This window comes from Zosterops lateralis, assembly GCF_965231275.1.
Source record: "Zosterops lateralis genome assembly, chromosome: 11".
Lineage (NCBI taxonomy): Eukaryota > Metazoa > Chordata > Aves > Passeriformes > Zosteropidae > Zosterops > Zosterops lateralis.
Genome location: NC_139771.1, coordinates 1868909 through 1885888, shown reverse-complemented (window position 1 = coordinate 1885888; position 16980 = coordinate 1868909). Strand labels below are relative to the sequence as shown.

Here is a 16980-nt window from a genome sequence, read left to right as displayed (position 1 = left end):
TGCATGTATTGACTATTTCTGGCATACATCACAGACACTGGGAGTTCAGAGAAATAATGAAGATCTCTAGAGTTTTCCCTCCATTAGGCTCCTACCTGTTGTTCATGTTTCCATTCCCACTGAGTTTTCAATTTTTTGTGTTCCTTTATAACTTTCATATTGCAGGACTTGTCTTGAGTATCCAGCTTCTCTATTTTTCATCTTGCCAAATAGGCTTAGATATGCATTTGCATCTGATACCTCTTCTAATCTGATGATGGGATTTTTTCCCCCTCAGGAATGGTTTTTCTCAGCATGAAAATACTGACTTGCTGAGGTCAGCTCTCCAGGTGCTTGCAGACAGGCTAAAGCCAGGAGAGACAGAATTTCTTCTTCTTGAGGAACTGATAAGGTAGAATCTATATTTCACAAAGTTTGAAATGAACAAATTTCAGGGATTTTTCCCTGTTTCGTGAGGGCATTATGGGTGTCTTTGGGAGCTCTCATAAAGACTACACTCACTTCAAACAGTGCTTTGTATTTAATTGAATGGCAGTGTAGTCAAACCTCATTAAAAGAGTAAAAAATGTAAAGCATGCATGAATCTGTGGAACTCATTTTTTTGTATGCTCTTTGTGACAAAGAGATTAGTAGGATTCACAGAAAGAATGACTATGTTCTGGAGAGTTAAAATGCTTACAGGTACGCTAGGCAAAAGGCAGTATATATAAAGCTGCTGCTATACTCTGAGTGGCTGGGGCTTGAGAGAATTTTCTCAGCGACTGAATTCCTATATATTAGTGGCTGATCACCCCTTCTTCAGAAGGGCACTGCCAGAAACAAAACAATGGGATATGGAGACTTGGATCTGAGATGGTCTAAGGCTTCCTTTTTATTTATGTGTGTCTGAGACATCACCCTGTCTACACTGTTTTTACCTTTTCCCTTTCCTGTCATCCTCAGTGAGAGTTTTCAGTACCTCCTGAATTTCCAGCAGAGTGTTCCCAGCTTCCACTGTGCCTATATCCTCACTCAGCTCCTGATTGCCATCGCTGAGAAACCCATGTCTGGCTGGAAGAAGGACAAAATGGGTAATGTGTCACTCCTCTCAGATGAGTTTTTGTGTGGTCTTTTGCCTTTTAAGGGAGAGATTTCCCTTCACATCTTGGTAATCTTACTGGGTGAACAGTCCTAGCCATTAATAAAGGGAACAGCAGTAAATATATTGGACCCTCTTTGGTATTGTTCTGCTGTGCCTCAGTCACATGCAGACAGGCAGACTCCAGCTCTCTCAGCTGGTGTTTTTAAAAATCAGAGCCTCACAACTTTTAGGAGTTCTAAGCATGAGCCTGCTGTTCAGTATTGGTACCATTTTAATCACTGCTTATGGAGGTGAGTGATCATAGACTTGATCTGATGTAACTTCCTACTGTAAGTACAGATGTCTGTGACAGCTTATTTCTAAAATTTATGGAAATGAGCTGCAAATAGAGCTGTTACTCCAGGGCAGAGAGAGGAAAACCTGTAATTTCTTAACCCCATGCAACAAATGTTTTCAGTTAAGAAAGCTTCTCTCATGGATTAGAACCCATTATGTAGGATAAACAGCAGATAAAGGACAGACATGGCTGCAGGGAATAAAAAGAAAACTACTTGACCTTCACTTCAGCACACACTGAAATAAAGACTCCAGACAGTTGCCTCTCTCAGCCATTCCTTGTCATACTAAGACACCTCTAGAATTTGTCCTTCTCCAATCCCCACAGCCACACAGAATTGTAAGTTCTCTCCTTAAAGGCAGATTTACTATTTTAAAGAGTCCCATGTTGGGAGAATGGCTGACTTGAGTGTGGCAAGCAATAACCTATTTTAACTAATTATTTCCTGGTTTTAAATAATCCTGCAAGACACAAGCAGGTTTGTTAGCAGTTTTGATTTCAGAAATCAGTAGACTTTAAACTTGTCTGTTCACATTTATTATTACAGTGCTGTGGCCAAAAGGCCGAGTCACTTGTTATTGGAATTCCATTTTTAGAAATGGATACCCTAAGGATTGCATACAGCCTAATTAATAACAAATAGATGCACACTGTAGGAGCTACCAAACAAATAAGGTTTCACTTAAGTTTGTCAGAAATGGCCAAAGGATCATGGTTCTGATGTGAACAGGTATTCCAGACCAGGAACATGCTGGATGTGCAAATGCTTTGTTATCACGATATATGTCCTTGTGGCCTTGCAGCTTTTTAGGGAAAATGCATTCTGACTTAGAAAGTTCAGGCACATGAGGGGTAGTGATATTGTGATCTTTCAAAAAATCATTTGAACATGCTGCTTTTATATGGAAGAAGGAATTTTTTTTTATTATTATCTTTTCACTAAGTTATCCCTTATGTTTCCCAGCTTCTCTAGCAAAGCAGTTCCTCTGCCAGTCGTGGGTGAAGCCCAATGGAGACCGAGAGAAGGGCAGCCAGTTCAACAGTGCCCTGCACACCCTGCTCTGGTAAGGCTCAAGCCATTCCCTTAGGCATGCCAAGACACTTTGTTTTAGTGATTACTGTAGCTGCATAGGAATGGCCCCTCTGAATCAATGGCCCCTCATGCTTGCACAGCTTGACCTAAAGCCTTGTTTCTACACTGTTTCTAAAGCACAGTTTCTTTCTTGGTTTGAAGTGTGAGGTGCAGCTGAGCACCTTTCCTCATCAGGTCGTCTGTCACTTGTGTCAGGAAGTTCTCATCAATCCCCTCCAGAAGACTTCTGGATTGCTTATGCCCTGATGGGCTGCCCTTCCAGCAGGTGTCATGGTAGTAAGTCTGCCATGAGGATCAACACCTGCAACATGGGGTACTCCTGGCTGTCTGTAGAAGGCTTTGTTGGCTGGTTCCTGATCCAGACTATAGCAGACTGCCATTTCAATGTCACCCATACTGACTGGGTGTTCTCTCTCATAAAGTGCAATTCCATCTCATCCTCCTCCCAGCCTGTTCTTCCAAAATACTAGAATGAGGGAATGCTGCATCCATGCATGTTTCAGACCATGGTAGCTTTTAATGACATCACTGTGACAGTTCTAAGCAGTCCTTTGGGTTTCCTGCACGTGATTGCCTTTGGCAGGAAGACCTTTACAGTTTTAGGCCACATATTTCAGGTAGAGCAGTGTTCAAGGCCTCATTGTGTCATTCTGCATGGTATCTACTGATCAGCTATGTTGGTTTTGGATTTAGTGTCTACCTGGAGCACACAGATAACATCCTGAAAGCCATAGAGGAAATCTCCAGTGTTGGTGTTCCTGAACTGATGAACTCTGCCAAAGATGGATGTTCTTCTACTTATCCTACCCTAAGCAGGTAATTGTAGCAATAGAAACTTTGAATTCTATGATATACTTAATGATAATTTCTTCTTTGAAATATTTAGTTTTCTTATTTTGTAGTGTGTAGCATTTTATGTCAAAGTGGAATGTCCTGTGCTTAACATGATGTTGAGTTTATTGCTGTGAGCCATTTTAACTGCAGAATGAACTGCTGTCTGTCATCAGGTGTGTTGTCTCTGTGCTACTGTGGTGCTATAAAGCGTTCCAAAAGCCAGCCTCAGAGGCCTGGGGTGGCTATAGACAATCTGGGCCTACACCCTACACACTCAGGGTGCTTTTGCCCCAGCATAGGAATTTGGAAGCAGGGACGAAGAAAGTTCCTGCACCCTGAAACTTCCAAAATCATCTTATGCTGAGAGCTGCAAGCCTTTCACTGTGCACCCCTACAGCTACAAGGAAGTGGTGGTGTTTAAGTGTCATTCACACTGGGGAAGTGCTAATGACTTCCCAGGATTCTCCATCTGTCTGGGCAATTGGGCTGGGCTAGAGCTGTTCATGAGTCCTAGGGCCAATCTCCTGTGATTTCTTACTGAGGAGGATGCCCAGCTGGGCAACCTTTGAGTTTTCTGCATCATTCTGGTGACAAACAGCCTATCAAAATGCTCAGAGTTGACTTTCAATTTTTTCATTTTCTTCATAGGCAGACATTCCCAGTTTTCTTCAGAGTAATGATGGCTCAGCTGGAGAGTTCAGTGAAAAGCATCCCAGCTGGGAAACCATCAGACTCAAGTGAGGTAGGAAAATGAATACACTGGACTCTGTAAGGGCAAGAAAACTTAAGTTAAACTGGACAGTACAATAAAGATGTATAAATTGGAAAGGAATTTACTTCCTTTGTCTAGGAAATGCAGTCAGACACCTTCATTCATCAATGTATATCAACACTGATATGCTGGGTAACATATAAGTAGCATCTTATTTCCTGATTAGCACCATGTCAGAAATCTAGTAAATCCAGAAGAAGCTCCAACCAAAAAAGAGGCATTAATCAGCAAAATACTAAACTGTGCAGTTGGTCTGCACACCTGTGTGGGCGCACAACATTATTTTGCAACCAAGAGTTGCTCTGAGAGCAACTCCTAGCACTTAAAGCCACTGATCAGGCTGGAATTTCCATGGAGGGTTTCTGCTGTGATAAATATCCAGCAAGGTGAGAAGAAATGTGCCATCTTGGATTATTGTCCCCTTGCATCCCGTAGGTGCAACTGGAGAAGCTGCTGCATTGGAACATCGCTGTGCGGAATTTCCACATCCTCATTAACTTGGTCAAGGTGAGGTTCTGGTTGTTTTTCTGCTTTACCTCCACATTCCCAGTAAGGCCTGCTGTTCATAAGGCCCAGGCTTATGAGCACCAGGAAAAAACATGAAGTGTGACTGACTAGTGGAACAACCTGGAGGTGGTAATTAAAGCCAGTTATAATCTGTGCCCAGTACTACTGGATGAAACATCCCCTTCTGTCAGTTTTGGAGCTGGTTCATTCAGTGTCTCTGAGTGTGATGCTGTTTAGGCTAGAAGGTGATAGGTACAGCTCCATTTTCTCCTTGCTTAAGTTGACTGTTTATTTTTACATATCTGAAGTGATAATTGGCAAGCCCAGGTTTTTCTATACAGCAGCATTCACTGGAGCCCTACCTGTGCTCCAGATGCCTTTGGAGAGCATAAAGGGTAGAGCTGGACCACTTCATTCAGCTTTGTCCATAATTCAGTTTACTCCAGGAGCACTTTGGTTACCTTCACATTATTTTGCCCATCTCAGTTTTGCTTTGTCTATTATGTGATTATTAGTCCATCAGCTGGGCTTGGCTCTCTTGGGTCCCAAACTGTTAAGAACTTTAGGCTTGTTGAGATAATTCTGTGCCATCTGCAAAATGTGCACCTTAGATCACTGAACAGCAATCTGCCAAGGGCTTCCACCTGAGAGCCACTACAGTTCATGTGCTTATGTGGTGTTCCTGCTGAAACTTGAGAATGGATGTTGCCTTAGAGCAGGATTCACACATTCACAGACGTGTGCCATGAAGGGCCATTTCTAATTGGGTGCTGTGCTTACATGAGTTTCTTTGGACTTTTGGACTGATTTGACTTTTTTTCCTCTTGTCCATGTAGGTGTTTGACAGCAGGCCTGTACTCAACATCTGCCTGAAGGTAAGCAAAAGTTCAAGGTAACTGAAGATAGCAGTTTAAGTACCAGCTTTCTTGAACCATTGCCTCTAGTGCAGTAGATTGGGTACTGGATTCTCTGGAAGAAGCAAATACAGTGTTCCTTACACTGTGTTCCTTACAGTATTTGCTATACATAAATATGTATAGTGAGTCTAACATTTTGCATTTAGTTCAGTTTTATTCCCAGATGCCTGGTGGATAAAAGCAGAGATGTGTATAATGATGAGACCATGTCCTCCTAGCCTCTCTTTGCAGCGATTAAAATGGGCCCTTTACTGATTCTGTATATTCCAGTGCAGTCTTCACATGAATATAATCTTGAATATAATATAAGCAAGAACAGTGTCTGGGGTAGCTTGGAAGATTATATCATTATCTCATCTGACTTTGTGATGGTTCTTTGAAAAAGAGTTTAAATTTGCTTTCTGATATATTTATCTCTCTTTTATAGTATGGCCGCCTTTTTGTAGAAGCATTTCTGAAGCTTGCCATGCCTCTCCTGGACCACAGCTTTAAAAAGCACACGGTAATCCTGGGGGCAGAACTGGCTGCAACCAGTTGGGAAATCATGACTGATACTTCCTGCATACATGCATCTTATCTCTATCCCATAACCCTTTGAAAGGATTGCTAGGACTAAGGCTGTTTCAATATTCTTATTTCCCTATGGAAAAGTCCTTCCAGAATGGTTTGCTGGTCTGCTTATTTATTGCAGGATGATGTGCAGAGTTTGCTGAAAACCTTGCAGCTGAGTACCAGACAACTTCATCACATGTGTGGCCATTCCAAGGTAAGATAAGTTCCAATTGCAGCACAAACTCCTATCCTAAGATGGTATTATTTCCCTTCCACTGCTTTTCTAGGGCATTGACAGGTTCTACTTGCATGCTTCCAGCAGTGTCTGTGCAAGCAAAAACTCTGAGAGAAGGTGAAATTGACTTGTTTAATGGCCCAAAAGCATTTATTCTGGAAGTGGCTGACTTGGATGTTGGGTCAGGTTAGCATAATATTTTTTAGCACAGAGCTTCTGGACATCTGTAAGGGGATGCTTCTGAGGACACAGGCTAAGACACAGACATTAGAGACCTTGAACAAAGTACCAGATGCCAAATTGATAATACAGGAGAGAAGCTTTGCCAAAGATCAACAGTCTTGTGAGTCAGAAGAATCAGCAACAGGAGGTGGATGGGGAAAAACCCTGATCAAAGTCCTCTTGAGGTGACTGTTATGTTGGTAAGGGCAAAGGGAGAAAGAGGATGGTGGCAACAATCTGTCTGTCTCTGTGGGAGACTTGGGGCAGGAAGGAAGGAGATGACTAGAACTTTGCTTACAATGTGGAGAGACAGTGCTTGTTGCAATAGAGAATCACACAGGAGGAGACAGAACTTCATGGGTGCTGCTTTGCTCCTGACTCCTAAGAGGTTCATGAACACTTGTCCAAGAAAGGAGCTTTGCCAAAGTAGTTGAAGGGAGAAAGCCAACTACCAGCGTGGTTCCCAAGCCAGATTTGCTACCCATTTAGACCAGAACTGGCATCAGGAGCACAGATATTTAGCTGAAGATCAGAACATGCTGTTGCAGCTCTCCGCACAGAGCGAGAATTGGAAGCTGGCACAAACCCTGACAATGCTAAAAAGTCCTTCTCATGTTTGAAAGTGAAATCCTCATGCTTGCTTTAAAGTCACAATTCACCTTGTAAGCAGGATACCAGCATTGCACCTTTCCATGTTATGTTTGTCTTTGCACTTTACCAGCATTTTCAAGTGCTGTGCTCCATGGTCCCTGTTAGCCCAGAGCTCCAATTAATGGACACTTGTGTTCTACCGCTTCTCTGGTACAGGTCTCTATGCCAAATCATTTTGCAAGAATGAGAAGGCAGAAACTGAATCTGGGGCAAGTAAATGTACACAATGAATGCTCCATACTTGTTTGAAGAGGAGTTGACACCAAAATTTGTTTAACCAACCTTGATTTCACTTTCATACAAATCTCAGGAATGCTGGCTAACCCATTGTGCATTGTGACCTAAGATTTGTCACTCTCTCTCAATACATGTGTCTTTAAAGAACTTTCCACAGCAGGCAATAGCAATCAGCTTCATCTGTCATTTCTGAAGTATTTGTCATTTCCCCTTTCACACCAAGCCTCTTTTCTGTTTACATATCTAACCCTGGGCATGTGGACAGTTTCTGGAGACAGATTTTTGCCGATGCTGTACTTTATTGAGTCTCCACACCTGCCTGTACACAACCGGGCAGGTTCCAGGGCCCAGGGAGCACTGTGAGTGTTGGTTGTGTCATTAGCAAGGGTTCTGCTGATTTGATGCTGATTAGTGCTGATTGCTGGCTCCTGTCTGTTAAATGGGCTAGAGAACAGCTTGCTGTTGGTAATCAGTTACCCATTCCCTGTTGGCAGAACTTGAAGCAAAGCAGTGTCCCTTCAGCCCAGGCATGTTGAACTCTTCCAAGAGCTGCAGGTGACCTGAATTCAGAGTACAGATAATGAGAGCATCTTAATCCCATAAGATTACTAAGTATTCTCATGAAAGAGGAAAATACTTACATACAAAAGAGCTGTGCAGGTTTTGGCAGGTTGACAGGCTTTCTGGTTTAGCAATGACTGTTCTGTACTGCAGATTGAAGCCTAGCAGGAGGATATGCTCACCCAGAGCTAAGTCTCTTAGGATTCCTGGCATAGCTGCCCTTCCTCCGGTGGTTTTTGCTTACAGCAACTCCATCTGTTCCTTCTGTCCTAGTTCTCCAAAAGCTAGTTCTTTGCTCCAGAGAAGCTGGCTTTGGAGATTATAGTGTACACACATTCCATGTAAAGGTATTGCACAAGGCACTGAGCAAGAAAAGGTTGTGATGGAAGTGGTGCATTTAACACCTTTCTCATTTTTTTCTTTTCTGAGTTTGGGAATTCAGCAGAGGAGTTACTAGCTTCTCTCTAGAGTTCATGACAAAAGCTTTTTGTCTTCTTTTATTTTAATCCAAGTGAATGTGGACTTTTGGGTTGTTGTTGGGGATCAGTTTAAACAAAATACTGATCTGTTATTTTTTAACAATAGCTATAATTTGGCCAAGAAGTGATGTCATCTGGGCAAGCCTTGTGGGGGTCGTGTCCATCCCACATAATAACCAATGCCTTTTAAACACCCAGAACACTCAGGCAAGAATCAGTCCTCATCACATTTTACTGTTGCACAGATTCATCAAGACATTGGACTGACCAACCACGTGCCTTTCTTGAAGAAGTCCCTGGAACAATTTGTGTACAGAGTGAAGGCAATGCTGGCATTCAACCACTGCCAGGAGGCCTTCTGGGTCGGCATCCTCAAAAATCGGGATCTTCAGGTGAGAATCACTGCCCTGCCTGGGGCAAGTAAAATCTGGGAGAGGACAATGCTCGTCTTGTCCAGACAACTCTAATTCTTCCCTTGTGTGCAGGTATAGCTGAAAGGCCAAATTCAGTGTGATGATAGTACAGTCATATCTAGTGCAGGAGAAAGAAGCATTTTATTTTGAGATAAAGAATCTGCATCTCTAGGCTCTTGCACTGAGGGGTCAGATTTGTTTGTAATGAACAGGCACGGGGATTTTTTGGCTGTTCCGTGGCAAGAACTACATTCACAAGAGGGAAAAGATAAAGGTCACCTGAATACCTTCACACACTTTCATGTGTGGCTTTAAAAGAAGCCAGTTTTGGCTCTTCATCTTTCACTGTAGAAGCAGGACAGTTAAAAAGAACCTGATTTTTTTAATCTCTAAAGCTTTTTACTTAAGAAGGCAACAAAATGCCCTTTTCTTCCATCCCACCCCGGCACACTTTGGCCCCTTCGCATACACTCAGTACAGATCTTGCGTTCAACTCAGGGAGAAGAAATTTTGACTCAGGGCAGTGAGGAGAGGGGCTCGGATGAGGACTCGGAGGACTCGGCGGAGAGCCCCGCTGAGGAGGTACTTCAGGGGCCGCCGGCTGGGGCTCTCCAAGGCGGGGGAGTGCGGGCGGGGGTGCGGTGCCGGTGCTGACGGCGGCACGTCCCGTAGGAGCCGAGCGGCAGCGACACGGAGGGCAGCGACGAGCGCGGCCGGGCCGGGCCGGGCCCTGGGGCGGCACAGCCCTGAGGCAGCGGGCGGGCGGGGCGCGGCTCCCGCGCAGGCGCGGCGGCGGCGGCGGCCATGTCGGTGCAGGAGGACCCGGTGCAGCGGGAGATCCACCAGGATTGGGCCAACCGCGAGTACATCGAGGTGATCACCAGCTCCATCAAGAAGATCGCGGACTTCCTCAACTCCTTCGGTGAGCGCGCGGGACGAGGGGCTGCGAGCGGGCCGGGCCGGGCGGGGCGGTGCTGTGCAGTGCGGCGGCCCGCGGTGTCTCACTGCTGCCTCCCCGCAGACATGTCGTGCCGGTCCCGACTGGCCACCCTGAACGAGAAGCTGACGGCGCTGGAGCGGAGGATCGAGTACATCGAGGCCCGGGTGAGCGGCGGGGCGGTGTGCCGGGTGCGGGCCGGGCCCGGGGCCGGCCCTGGTTGAGGCTTTTCCTTTTCCCGTAGGTCACCAAGGGGGAGACGCTGACATAGGCCCGGGGCGGCCCTGGCCCCTGCCGCCGGAGCACCGCCGCCCTACACTTCGCTCGGGGCCCGCCGCCACCGCCGCCGCCTCTGCTCGTGTTGCCAATAAACCGCTGTGCTCCTGCCCTGCCTGCTCTCTGCGTGCCTGCCTGGGGCCGGGCCGCGGGATGCCCGGCTCCCTGCCACCGTCCTGGATGTCCAGAGCCTGCCCTTCCATCCGCCTGACCCCCACGCATGTGGGGCTGTGCGACAGCGGCCACAGGCCAGGCTGTTGTCAGCTCCTGGAGGCACCTAACCGGCTTTTGGGGTGCCTTGTGCTCCTGCTGGGATCACAGCAGAAAATCTGGTGATCCCTGTGGTCTGAAGGGTGTCTCAGCCTTCACATGTGCACATGTCAGGGCAGTGAGGGGACAGCAGGCTCATCTGGTGTGGTGCTCATGCCGCAGGAGAGGGCCCTTGGCCAGCACACGGGAAAAGGTGTTTCCCCTCTCTGTGAGACAAGTGGCAAGGAGAAGGAAGTCTCTCAGCCCTTCCCACCACTCCTCTTTTTATCTCAGTTTTTCAGTGGGCATCTAGATCTGCAGATTCACTGCTCGTATTTAGCATTTGTTGGGGAGTCCATGGAATTGGTGTCAGCAAAGGTTTTATTGCTTCCCAGCAGGCTTTAAATGTCTTGGTATATTCTCCAACTGTAATCTTAGGTTTTTAATAATGGCACTGTCATGCCTGCAGTGTTTACTGAGCACCTGGGTTACTTAATGTTTGTTTTATTTTTGAGGCTGACATCAGCCGGTTCCTTGTTGACATAGGTCCTCCTCTGAGCTCACAGTTTTGTTCTCCATAGGAATCTCTGTTTTCCATTGTTTGAATAAGTGTTCCTGCAGCTTTTCCTTCAGCTCTCACGGTTGCTGTCAGGTTGGGCTGCACATCAGGGAAACTTGGCTGCTTTTGGAACATAGTACCTGTGGAGATGAGTGCTTTGTAGCAGCCCTGCAGTGGAGTGGAACAGCCATGGGTCACTGCCCTTAGGTGTAGAGGCCATATCAAATTAGACTGTTGTCCTGTGAAGATTGATAGATGGAAGGAAGGCAGCTCTCTCTTGGCCCAAAGGTGGCTGCTCTGTAGCCCAAGTACATCAGAAGTGCTGCCATGGCCCATGCATTGCTTACTGTGGATGTGCTGAGTTTCTGAGATCTCTGTCGTTGGAGATAACTCAGTATTTATCTGGAGAAGGCCCTGAACTAATTGGATGTTGAAGTTGGCCCTGCTTTGAATGGGACGGGGTTGAGGCAGAGACTACCAGAGGTTCTTCAAAGACTGAATGGGAGACAGGGTACCACAAACATCCCTGGGACTGGGTCTGTACCGGGCTGACCTCTTAACTCTAGATCCATTGTGGTAGCATGGGGTGTCTCACATCCCTTCCTGGTCTCCTGACTGGCTGTTGTAATGGCTCATTTTCCTCTGATACCAGGATTTCTCAAAGGAGTATGTTTTGCCACACAGTTGGTGGGATCTGCAGGAAGATACCACTCCTCACAGGATACCTGCTCTCACAGAGCTTCAGCACTGTGGGATCAGCCTGCCTGGTTCATGTCCCAGCAGGGATGCTGGCAGCTCACTGCAGTACAGAGTTCTGCCCTTTTCCTTTCAAGGAGTCTTACTAGTTCCCTAGGGAACCAGGTTTTCTGGTTGGGTGCTGCTTATTCCAGTCTATCTCTGGGAGGTGAAAGCCTCCTGGTTCTCAGGCTGATACAGCTTCCTCCAGCAGCTGCTGCAACATGCAGCCTTGTAATAGATGGAGCTCTGATATATTTCATTATTTTAAGTACTGGGGAATTCTGTTTGCCTTTTTTCTTTGTACTGTATTTTGGTTTTGTTTTTTGGGTTTTTTTTTTCAGAATATGATGCCCCAGGAACCTACATTAAACTTTTCTGGAGTGGATTTGTGTATTCTAATTTAGATGGCTGATTTACATGGCATGTTAGTGGTGCTGTTCTTCCCACCCACACATTTAATGTAGCAAGAGATGACAGTGTCCTCTGTGTCCTCACACCATGGTGTCCTCATCTCCTGAGAGGGCTGGGTGTTCCACTTAGGTCTCTGCTGACCATGTTGGTGGTCTTGAGACCTTTTCCCAGAGCCTGAACAGCAGAGAAGCTGGTTTGAAACCCCTTACAAAGGTGCCAGAACTGACTTAGAGAGCTTGAACCAGTTTGTAGCTTGAGAAAGGTTTGCACTCTCAGATGACAGACAGAGCTTGTAGTGCTCACTGCCTGCTGGTCAGGCAGCCAGGCCTCATGGAGTGATTGGAGTAGTCCAGCAGTCCTCATTAGAGGCTCGGGAATGAGCTGTAATGTTTTGGTCTGGGTGCAAGATAAGGTGTATTGGCATCACCCTTTGGATGGTGTCAGCAGAAGAGGGATTTAGAGCTTGAGTCAAGCTTTGCATAGCCCAAAAAAGTTGTATCTCTGATCCAGAGTACATCTTTTAAGATTAATGGGTTGGACCAGACTTCTCAAATAGTTCTAACTTTTACATACAGTTTGGGCTCTCTCAGTGCCTACTGCGAGCTGACCCTTGATTTTAGGAAACAGTTTTAAGTACAGAATATTGCAGGTGATTGAACCTGATGATTCAGTGAGCTGAGGTGATCTCAAGAGAGCAGTGCTTTAGGACACAGCTGAGTTGTTGAGGGAGAGCTGCACTTTGATCTGAAGAGCTTTGGAGGGCTGAATTTTAAAGATCCCAGAGGATGGTGTCTGCTTGCATCCTGGTGCTAAGGCACCCACAGCAGTGGATATTCCTGGAGTAGTTGTCTCACAAAGAGAAGATTTGCCCTGCCAGTCTGGGGTTGCTGCTGCTCCCCAGATCAGTGAGAGGGGAAGGTTTACAGGAGTATGGGAGGTCTCCAGATTCACTGAGACTTTGTGTCCAGTTTCCAAAAGCTGCCGGCAGTATTGCTTTGAGTTCTTCAAGTCCTGGGATCTGGGAACTTGGCCTTAGAGTACATAAAAGCTTTAGGGTGGCTGTACCATGAGCTCACCTTCCCTATCCCTCTCTCCCTGTGCAGTCTGACACAGCCTGTGTGTTTTCGCTTTATATCATAGGAGTGTGAAGCCAATAGTCGACAGAGCCCTCTTTTTGGAAGAGGAGAAGGTTATTGAAGAGTATATCCTGAAGCAAAAGTTTGAGAATAATATCCTGGGGAAGTAAGGGATAGATCAAAGTCTGAATCCTGCTGACTTCAGAGTCAGGCTTGCGGGAGGTCTGAGGTTTGCCTTGGCTGGGGGGGAGATGGCCCAGCCAGTTTGGTCAGTGGTGCACAGAGCTGCTGGCCCACCCCAGCCCGGCTCTGTGACCCTCCCTGTGTTGCCCCTGTGCCAACAGGTAACTCCACCAGGTAACCAGCCCTTGCCTCCTTACCTTTGTAGGCTGTTCTGTGTCCTGGCCTTGCCATCTCCTGGCAGGTACATTGCTGATGAAGCAGTGGGGGACAGGTCCCTGCCTGCCTTGCTGACAGGGTTACAAAATGGATTTCAGGACCAAACCCATTCTACAAAACATTGGGATTAAATATCGAAATCCTTGGCGTTACCTGTGTGCCTAAAAGTGCTGAGGAAAAGGGCTTTATCAAACAGGAGGATCAGCTGAAGCTGGGAATTGTCCCTCAGGCTCCTGGGATGCTCCCAGGGAGCATCTGTGCTCTGCTGGCTTTGGCTCTGCTTCCATGAGGCACTTCCAGCCCTATTGCTAGACTGGAAGACTGGGGATAGAAAGGGAGCCCAGTGAAAAAGGAAGAGAAGAGAAGCAGATACTGGAGCGAGCAGATTTTTTTCAGGTTGCTCATGGAAACAGTTCTCCAGTTAGGGCAGTGGGTCAGAGTGGTCTGAGTATCCTCAGACCCCACATGTATCCCTGTGCTTGCTGCAGCACTTGGCTCAGCCAGGCCAGGGGCTGGGAACAAGTCACTGTTCTCTACTTCTGTGTCAGCCAGCAGCCTGCCCCTTGTGGATTTGTACTTTGTGTTGAGGCCACACTGTCCATCCTACTGATGGGCCTGGGCTTCAGCAGCCAGACTGTAACTGCAAAACTGCCCTTGTAGCTTAATTGGAAGGACCAGCAGCCAGTGCCCAGAGGCCAGGCAACTCCCTCCCTCTCATCTCTCAGAGCCCATTTGGGAGCCTGTAATGTGCTGACCATAATAAAGGGGAGCTCCCATAATGAAAGAACATTTCCATCATGACCTGTAGCCATTAAGGGGAGGGTCTTGTACTTGTCAGTACTGGAATCACTCACTCTTCTGCCTCATGAGCTGTTCATAGCAGCACCTGAGGAGGTCAGTTACCCTCCAGGAAGTGACAGATACATTCTGACTGACATAGACACACGACTGATGCGCATCAGCACTTTATTATTCCCCAATACAACCTTTTATACCCTTCTCAAATGCATAACACCTGCGTGCCGTTTTACTCTTTTGTGATTAGTCAATACACATGAACATTTTGTGCTTCTTTTTCCTTCAGTGCTGTTCACCTGTGTTATAAATGCAACGGCAAATATCGGATTAATAAAAGACAATTTATTAATAACAGAATATCAAACACCGGAAAAATGAGAAAACCACAAATTAGGAGAATATCAGCGCCGCGCTGGGTGGACAGGGGTCCGCACACCGGGGTGCAAGACGCCCAAATCCACGCCGGTGCAGCTTTCAGTCCACCCTTTTATAGGATTTTTCTGCCCTTAGGCAGTCCAGGTGTCCAGGGCGGGCTGAATAGTCCGAATTTCTTTTCGATGGTCTTCCCGGATCTTGTCAAGTCCTGTTGTTCCATTCCGGGAAGTTTCTTTTCTTATGTCAATTTCACAGGTCAGTCTTATGTTGATTTCAGTTTGCATGTCGGGCCAGGGAGTTGATGAAATCTGCATCGTCGTCAAGAAGGAATTTCTCCTTGCATTGGCGAGGAAGTGATTCTTACCAAGGTTGGCCAGAGTCTTTGTCTAGTCTGATGATTCTTATCCTGTTTCACAACTGAAGCCGTGCAGGCTGAGGGGGGGAATGGTTTGCTTTACACTTTATTAACATTGCTCTTATTATACATCGGATTATTATTTCATACACGAATTTTTACCCCAAATTTATCACACCTGTCTTACACAGCTGCAACTTACCGGCGTGAGATTGTCTGCAGCACTATCTCTATTCTTTAACAATCCATTCTCCCACACCTGGCCTTTGATTTAGCCTGCTCAAACAGACCTAGTTCTTAAATTTAACACGCTTTAGCAAAAAATTTACTGTGTTAATTTAAAATATTAATACAATGAATAATTTATTATGGCAAGTAATTCCACAGCAGGGTACAGAATGAGAAAAAAAAAAGTTTCAGAAGATCTTAGTAAGGTACAACATGATCTACTCATATGATTGAACAAAAGCTTTCATGGCCAAACCTCAGGCTTTGTCCCACCCAAAAGCAAACATCTTTCATGTCATTTCGGTATAACAGGGTGCTACTGGTTCAGTGATGGTCTGGAAGGTTAGGAAGGGGCTTGTATTCACTGCTTGTTGCTTTTTTCTTCTCTCTCAAAAATCTCGTAGTTTAAAAGCAGAAAAGTGTCTGTAAACTACCTCTAACCTGCAAAGTGCAGCTGTCAGTGAGGCATAATCCCCCTGCACTTACCTGTCCTTCACAGGCTCACAACAATTGTTGAAGCAGACTTTATTTAAAGGAAAATAAGTAGCAACTAAGTAAATGCACAGGAAGGAGTAATTTAACCAACCCATTGGATGAAAGTCAGGGTAGGGCAAGAGGAGTCATTGCAATGTTCAAATCTGTCAGAAATGTGATGACTTAGTAATCCACAACTCTAGCATCACTGCCGGCCTCCTACACTCACTTAGGAGTATTTCTACATTTCTCATGTAACCTCCCTGTGTGACAAATCCACTGCACTCAATTAGAGTCAAGCATAAGAGCTGCTCTGACTGTGTCTCACCTCTCTAAACCCCTCCTGGAAACAAATTTCTCAGCGTACAAAGAATAAAACACCATTCTCCTAAATCTCTCAGAGGATGGTTCCCAAATATGGGCCAAGTAAACACATGTAATACATGATAATGCATTCCAATTAATTAGATAATTTTCCCAGTTGTAGATGCAGGGTATTAGCTGATTTAAGTGTTCAACGTTACATGTAAGTAAAAATGTCAGGGAAGGTGAGACAAGGCACTTGAATAAGCACTTGTAGAAAAGTAGTGGTATACCTTGCTTAAACAGACACAAACCCTAATCCTCTTCTGCCTCTAAAAAAAATACCAAAAAACCACAGCAGACAGCCAAACAAACTGGAGAAGAAAAAAAAAATCAGTCCACACCCCCTGTGGGAAGTATAACTTACCTTACCTGTGTCCCAGTGTCTCCAGAAGCATCAGGAGATGAAGAAGTGAAGAGAGCAGAGGGAGGGAATACAATCCTTTCTGGGCTACCAACTGCACCAGGGTCAATCTATTAGCTGAATTTGACAAATTACTTACATGACCACACCTTGTGCAATCAATAGCCACTGTGCTATTGGAGTGTCCCGAAGAGCCTCATTTGACACCGGCTGTCACTCTTCACATACATTTTCAGGTGACCAAACATCTGCCACCTTCTGCTCTGATGCACTGGAAGAATCTGCCCCCTGCTTTCCTACTTTCATTTCCTTGTGGTGAAAGCTGGCTGGCTCAAAAAGCATCACCTGCCTCTGGGGTTATCTGGGGTGGCTCCAGATAACTTGTGCTGAAGAGATGTGTGTCCGAGGTGGCTGAGAAGGGCTGGAGGGGAGCGCCAATGACCTTAGAGCGGGTTTAGGATGAGCAGAGCCAGAGACTCCACCCTCT

At 45.9% G+C, this 16980-nt stretch overlaps 2 protein-coding genes across 2 annotated transcripts in view; both read left to right on the top strand.

Annotated features, from left to right (window-relative positions):
- FANCD2 (FA complementation group D2) overlaps positions 1–9641 on the top strand; it is a gene marked incomplete at its 3' end in the record, with an annotated part of 34728 nt that extends 25087 nt beyond the window's left edge. Inside the window, exons 32-43 of the mRNA XM_083869795.1 lie at positions 278–391; positions 943–1070; positions 2383–2482; positions 3205–3327; positions 3994–4087; positions 4553–4624; positions 5461–5499; positions 5969–6043; positions 6233–6307; positions 8724–8870; positions 9390–9473; positions 9564–9641. Coding sequence (XP_083725921.1) covers positions 278–391; positions 943–1070; positions 2383–2482; positions 3205–3327; positions 3994–4087; positions 4553–4624; positions 5461–5499; positions 5969–6043; positions 6233–6307; positions 8724–8870; positions 9390–9473; positions 9564–9641 — 1129 coding nt within the window. The remainder of the gene's footprint in view (positions 1–277; positions 392–942; positions 1071–2382; positions 2483–3204; positions 3328–3993; positions 4088–4552; positions 4625–5460; positions 5500–5968; positions 6044–6232; positions 6308–8723; positions 8871–9389; positions 9474–9563) is intronic.
- A 33-nt stretch (positions 9642–9674) lies between these two features.
- Positions 9675–14712, top strand: BRK1 (BRICK1 subunit of SCAR/WAVE actin nucleating complex). The gene is made up of 3 exons (XM_083869315.1): positions 9675–9813; positions 9913–9995; positions 10073–14712. Exons 1-3 carry the CDS (start codon positions 9696–9698, stop codon positions 10097–10099), a joined length of 228 nt encoding a protein of 75 aa, XP_083725441.1. The 5' UTR covers positions 9675–9695; the 3' UTR covers positions 10100–14712.
- The last annotated feature ends 2268 nt before the right edge of the window (positions 14713–16980 follow it).